General features: G+C 36.8%; 1 protein-coding gene and 1 pseudogene across 1 annotated transcript; one reads left to right on the top strand and one right to left on the bottom strand.

Moving 5' to 3' along the window:
- Positions 1-222: 222 nt before the first annotated feature.
- Positions 223-1,163, top strand: LOC132010237 (olfactory receptor 4P4-like; annotated as a pseudogene).
- A 4,098-nt stretch (positions 1,164-5,261) lies between these two features.
- On the bottom strand, positions 5,262-6,200 carry LOC132009101 (olfactory receptor 4P4-like). The gene has a single exon (XM_059387606.1). The coding sequence runs from the start codon at positions 6,198-6,200 to the stop codon at positions 5,262-5,264; it is 939 nt and encodes a 312-aa protein (XP_059243589.1).
- Positions 6,201-6,764: the final 564 nt, after the last annotated feature.

Below are 6,764 nucleotides of genomic sequence, written 5' to 3'. Positions count from 1 at the left end.
TTCACTCTACAAAATAGCCTGATCTGTTATACTGTATGGTAATTTGTCCATACAATGCTTAGAATTACTTTAATATATACTATAGGAAGCCAATTAAATAAATGAATTTATTTTTACAACACTCTCTCTAATTCACACTATACTTTGTTCAGTATTTCTCACACTGACTTGTCATCTTTCCCCCCACTCAGGCAAACCTTTGAGACTTAACTGCATTAGACCATGGAAAATATTAACAACATCACTGAATTTGTTCTTTTGGGACTTTCCCAGAATAAGAAGATTAGACACTTGTGTTTTCTACTCTTCTTATTTTGTTACATAGGTATTTGGATGGGAAACTTGCTCATAATGATTTCAATCACATGCAGTCAGCTTATTGACCAACCCATGTATTTCTTCCTCAATAAACTTGCCCTCTCAGATCTGTGTTATACCTCCACGGTGACACCCAAGCTAGTTCTGACTTGCTGTCAGAAAGTAACGTGATTTCTTACACCAGCTGTATGACACAGCTTTTTGTCATGCACTTCTTTGGGGGGATTGAAGTCTTCATCCTCACAGGGATGGCCTATGACCGCTACGTAGCCATCTGCAAGCCCCTGCACTATGCCGCCATCATGAACAGGCAGAGATGCTATGCCATCGTCATTGCTAGCTGTACTGGGGCATTTCTGCATTCTTTTGTCCAATGTCTCCTTACCATCAGTTTACCTTTCTGTGGCCCCAATGAAATAGATCACTACTTTTGTGATGTGTACCCTTTGCTGAAACTGGCCTGCACAGATACCTATAGAGTTGGGATCCTCGTGGTTGCCAATTCAGGCATGATGGGTTTGGTGACATTTGTGGTCTTGGTGCTGTCTTACTTACTGATATTATACACCCTTAGGGCTTACCCTGCAGAGAGCCGCTCCAAAGCTCTTTCCACTTGCAGTTCCCATGTCACAGTTGTGATTCTGTTCTTTGTGCCCGTTCTCTTCATTTACATTCGACCGGCTACGACTTTCCCAGAAGACAAAGTGTTTGCTCTTTTCTACACCATCATTGCCCCCATGTTCAACCCTCTGATCTACACATTCAGAAACAAAGAGATAAAGACTACCTTGAGGAAAGTGTGGTGTCAGAACCTGTGTTTGAGTGGAGGGCAAATCATTATATAGCCTACTTAAATGATAGTTACTGTACTTGAAAAAGCATGAACTTTGCTGTAAGAAAAATAAGCATAGCAATTGGTGTCACTGCATTTATGTGATAATTTATCTTGAAGTATTTTTTCTTTATTTATTGATTAATAAGAAACATCTTATTCACATTTGTCCTTAGTAATCTGAGTTATCATTTTCTTGTTGAAGTTCTGTTACATTTTTCTTTGATACATTTTTTCCCTTTGGATTTTATCCTTAAGTTACTAACTAGAGGTCCTCCTTTAATCTCCCTATGCTTCAGATTCTCGAATGACTCTTCATATGTACATAACTGCATTCGTGTTAATCATCCCAGGCATAGAGTGTCCTTGGTGCTTTCTTCCAGTAAGGAGCATCAGAAACTCAGATTCATGTTTTTCACTCAGTTCATGAGTTTCCATATTCACTGCAATAATTTAAAAAGCAAAAATTATTTAAATAAGGTCTTAGCATTAAAAAAATACTGTATGAAATAATGGCTTTATAAAAGTGAGAAAGGTTTTTCTAAAATAACTTACATAGTCATTTCAAAATCACAGCATTTCAAAAATTATAGAAATATTTGCTATAAAATAGTAATGAAAAAGTTGTATTGGTAATAAATAGGATATTTATATAATTCATTCTCCAAACCAAACCTTGTCTGAGTGTAAAATGAGATCCACTGACAATTGTGCTGACACAACAGACTTAAGATGATATGGTGTCTGAAGAGTAGGAAGTCTGGTTACTCTTAAATGTCTGAGAAGCATGGATGCCCTAGTAGAAAGGTTAGTGGCAATTAAATTACACGATCTCCATTTATTATACTTTTAGCCAATGCGATTGTAAAGAGAAAATGGAAGTGCCAGTGTTGAAACGACTTGCCCTAAAATATGTTTAAATTTATATTTTCCATTGCCATCAAAATAAAAACAATAAATTTCCAATTTCTAGAGAATGTCTATATATCTATACATCTGGATATCTATAGATGCCTGTAGAATTGAAAAAGTTTTTCAAATAGGTAAACTCAGTGACAGTGGGCTCGTTGGACATCATGAAATGAGTATGATGGAATAGAACAAGGTGTTATATTGCACAGGTTATAGGGGAAAATGAACCTAGACCCAATATGTGAAGGAATACGTAAATGGAGCAGCAAAAAAGGTCATGGCCCAGTGTGTAAAGAAAAGTTTTAAAGAAGTTCAAATAGAAAATATGATTGGAGGGACGCCTGGGTGGCTCAGTTGGTTAAGCAGCTGCCTTCGGCTCAGGTCATGATCCCAGCGTCCTGGGATCGAGTCCCACATCGGGCTCCTTGCTCAGCAGGGAGCCTGCTTCTCCCTCTGCCTCTGCCTGCCACTCTGTCTGCCTGTGCTCACTCTCTCTCCCTCTGATAAATAAATAAAATCTTAAAAAAGAAAAGAAAAGAAAATATGATTGGAGAATTATGTTTATAAGGGGCATGTTTATAAATGTATTAAAAATTCAAGAGAATTGTTACTAGAGCAGCTGATAACCTAACTGAATCACTGAATCTTTAGTGTAATCATTATACAGCCTACATAATGATACTTGTCAGTTCACACCAATTCATTAAAGGTAACTCTTTTTTTTTTATGATTTTATTTATTTATTTGACAGAGAGAGAGAGATCACAAGTAGGCAGAGAGGCAGGCCGAGAGAGAGCAAGGGAAGCAGGCTCTCTGCTGAGCAGAGAGTCTGATTGTCAATTGCCGGGCTGGATCCCAGGACTCTGGGATCATGACCTGAGCGGAAGGCAGAGGCTTTAACCCACTGAGTCACCCAGGTGTCCCTAAAGGTAACTCTTGAAACAGTGAGAAAATTAACAAATACTTTATTTTTAAAACTTGATTTTGGGTTAAACTCTTAAATTTATTGTCTAATGAAAGGGTTTTGATTATATATAACTGGTATTGCAAAATAAACTAATAACAGAGATGATAATTAAGATTCAAATGATTTCTCCTAATGCTCAAAAAAATTATGATGTTGATAACAGCAGATAATTAAGCAGGTAGATGAAAAAAATCTTCCTACTTGAGGGATCCTGAAAAGGTAAATACACTTTCCTCCTCTTTTTCTCCCTCTGTACATTTCAGGTAATAGAAACTACCTCATAAGGTAATTTTAAAAATGAAAAGAAATGAAAAAGAAATTAAAGGAAGTGGGTATTGTTCTAGGAAAGGAAATTGCTCAGAATAAATTTTTATTTTTGTTATCATGCTTAGCATCTGTACATTAGTTTCTGTGAAACATTCAAATTAAAATTTTAACATAAATATTTCATTTTATACGTTGACATTTTTAGTTTAGAATGATAAGTGTAAAATTTTTGTGACATGTCAATTCATGCTTTTTTTTTTTAAAAGATTTTATTTATTTGACAGAGAGAGAGAGCACAAACAGGGAGAGTAGCAGACAGAGGAAGAAGCAGACTCCTTGCTGAGCAAGGAACCCCAATGTGGGACTCAATCCCAGGACTCTGGGATTGTGACCTGAACTGAAGGCAGATGCTTAACCTTCTGAGCCACCCAAGTGTCCCATTTTTTTTTTTAAAGATTTTATTTCATACATGTTTAAATAACTTTATAATAAAACATGATTTCAATCAATTCATGGTATTTGTGAGGATTTTTTCTTATTAAAAAAAAAGCAAACTCTGAAACTACACTTTTGAGTTAATGATCTAATTATCTGCTTTATTTTACAGATGAGTAAGCTGAAATTCCAAGGTTAATGTCTCTAAATATCAAACCAGAACCTAGAAGGGGAGTTAAGTAGTTCTGTAAAGAAAGATAATTTTTATATAAACTGATAACAAATGTCAAAGGTTTGTTGTTGTTGTTGTTGTTGTTGTTTGTTTGTTTTCGAGCTTTCCAGTAAGAAAGAAGTCTTTGAGCCTGGTGGTGGGTAATGAGGAGGGCACCTACTGCATGGAGCACTGGGCGTGATGCATAAACAATGAATCTTGGAACACTGGAAAAATAAAGTAAAATTTAAAAAAAAAAAAAGATCAAAGATTTCACTCTTGATAGTAACACATATAAAAGAAAGAGTAGAAGATGGAGTGAGATGAGCTTTTCAGACTAGATACAACTGAGAAATGTCTGCTTTAAAACAAACAAACAAAAAAATCATCCAAACCCAGAGTAGGGTGAGTGAATCCAACTTCTCCAAAGATGTACTTCTTCCCATTAAACTCCACCAGAGAGCTGCTTCACGTCCCATTCCCTCTCCCCCTCCTCTCACGTACTCACTCTCTCATCTGTCTTTCTATTATCTGTCTATTATCTGCCATCATCATCACTATCTACCCCAATAAATCTGTGCCATAGTTCATGTCAGGTATTATTTTCAGATTATTTTAAAATTGAAATTAGATAGTAAATAAAAATTCTTTACTTTGAAAAAATCCTTAATTTTGAAGGACTTATATTTTCTAACTTTCCACGGACGGGTAGCTGTGGTTTACTCCTTGATCATATATATTGAATGCCAAACCTGTTAAAGCAGCATGATTTCAGCCTACTCATCTTTGCTACCCATACACTTTTTTGAGATGTGTTGTCTGATTGGATCCAGAGTGGAATCCCTTCTTGGCTCTATGGAGCCAAAAATATATAGAAATAGAAAAATATGTGAAGAAGGATACTTATCAGGACAATGGTGGTGTCTAATGTCCAAGTGAGTCATTAAACCATGAAGGTGATTCCTTCATGAAGTTCTTGTTCTCAGGAATCAGAAACCGAGCTCTGTGATTTATAGATTCATTCAATAAATATTTACTTGAGCATCATATATGTTCTGTATACTTCTCTGGCTACTAGGGAATTAGCAGTGAAAAAACTATGACATAACCCCTACTTTCATGGAACTTAAAGCTTAGTGAAGGATGAAAACAAGTGAAGCCCACCAGCAAAGAAATATGAAGGAGGAACCCACTGATGGCAAGTTGATGCTTAAGGCTTGGCCTTTACATATTCTGTCTAATTGTTCCACCGACAAGGAATCAAAGAAAGGGAATGTGTGATAACATGACATCCATACACATTCAAAGAAGAATAGTCTTCAAATCATTGGATTCCCTTTCCGAAACCTTCCAGTGCACCAAACTTTCTTTATGGCATTTTTCATTTCTGTGTTTCTAAGTGTGTAGATAAGAGGATTGAGCATGGGGACAATGATTGTGTAGAAGAGTGTAAACACTTTATCTTCTGGTAAAGTTGTGGGGGGTCTAATGTAAACAAAGATGACAGGTGCAAAAAACAGGATCACAACCGTGATGTGCGAGCTGCAAGTGGAAAGTGCTTTGTGGCGGTTCTCGGCAGAATATGCTCTCACATTATATAATATCATAAAGTAGGAGGCCATCAAAACCACGAAGATCACCAGTCCCATCAGGCCTGAATTGGCAATGACTAAGAAACCGATTTTGTGTGTATCAGTGCAGGCCAGTTTCAACAAAGGGTATACATCACAAAAATAATGATCAATTTCATTGGGGCCACAGAACGGTAAAAAAATTGTAAGAAGAAACAATCCAAGGGAATGCAGAAAGCCCCCTGCACAGGATGCCCTGAGAATTGAGTTACACCTTTGCCTGCTCATGAGGATGGCATAATGGAGTGGCTTGCAGATGGCCACGTAGCGGTCATAGGCCATTCCTGTGATGATGAAGACCTCGACCCCTCCAAAGAAGTGTGTGGTAAACAGCTGTGTCATGCAGTTTTTATAGGAAATGACCTTCTTTTCTGTCAGTAAGTCTGTCATGAGTTTGGGTGTCACAGTGGAGGTGTAGAGGAGGTCCGAGAGGGCAAGGTAATTAAGGAAGAAATACATGGGCTGATTAATTAACTGACTGCATGTGATGGAAGTCATAATAATCAAATTCCCCAACCAGATAGCCAGGTAACAGAGTAAGAAAAAGAGAAAGCAGAGAATTTGGACTTTCTTATTCTTAGAAAGTCCCAAGAGAATAAACTCAGTAACATTATTCCTATTTTCCATGATCTGATGTTCCAGAAAGGTATCTGAAATGACAAAAATAATGAAGGAAATCATTGATGAGAAAATGAAAATCTAATATTCAATGAACATGATCTAATGCATGTTTTAAGACCTTAGCCATTTTAAGATCCATTGAAATCATTCATTCATTTAATAAAATCCTTTCACATATCTAGTGCCAGTACCCTTCCAAGAACTTTGGACATAATGATGAATTAAAAAAGTCCTAGCTTTTGTGTAATTTAAATTCTTGTGTGAGAAAGAAGGAAATTATGTTCATTAAGAGGAAGAAAAGAGATATTTTATAATGTTAAGTATTTGTTCAAATACTAAGTTCAAAGTGTACATATTGGTGCAAATAATGTTAATTATTAATTGAATTATTGTTAAGGAAACATAATATGCCATCTTAGGGTATAAACTGGAAGTAACCATAGAATTACCTGAACATGGGGTGCCTGGTGGCTCAGTGGGTTAAAGCCTCCATCTTCGGCTCAGGTCATGGTCCCAGGGTCCTGGGATCAAGCCCCCCATCTGGCTTTCTGCTCGGCAGGGAGCCTGTTT

This window comes from Mustela nigripes, chromosome 1 (genome assembly GCF_022355385.1).
Source record: "Mustela nigripes isolate SB6536 chromosome 1, MUSNIG.SB6536, whole genome shotgun sequence".
NCBI classification, from domain to species: Eukaryota; Metazoa; Chordata; class Mammalia; order Carnivora; family Mustelidae; genus Mustela; species Mustela nigripes.
This window is presented reverse-complemented; position numbering and strand designations above follow the sequence as displayed.

Coding starts and splice junctions, on each gene's coding strand:
- LOC132009101 (XM_059387606.1), bottom strand. CDS start 6,200: ATGGAAAATAGGAATAATGTTACTGAGTTTATTCTCTTGGGACTTTCT.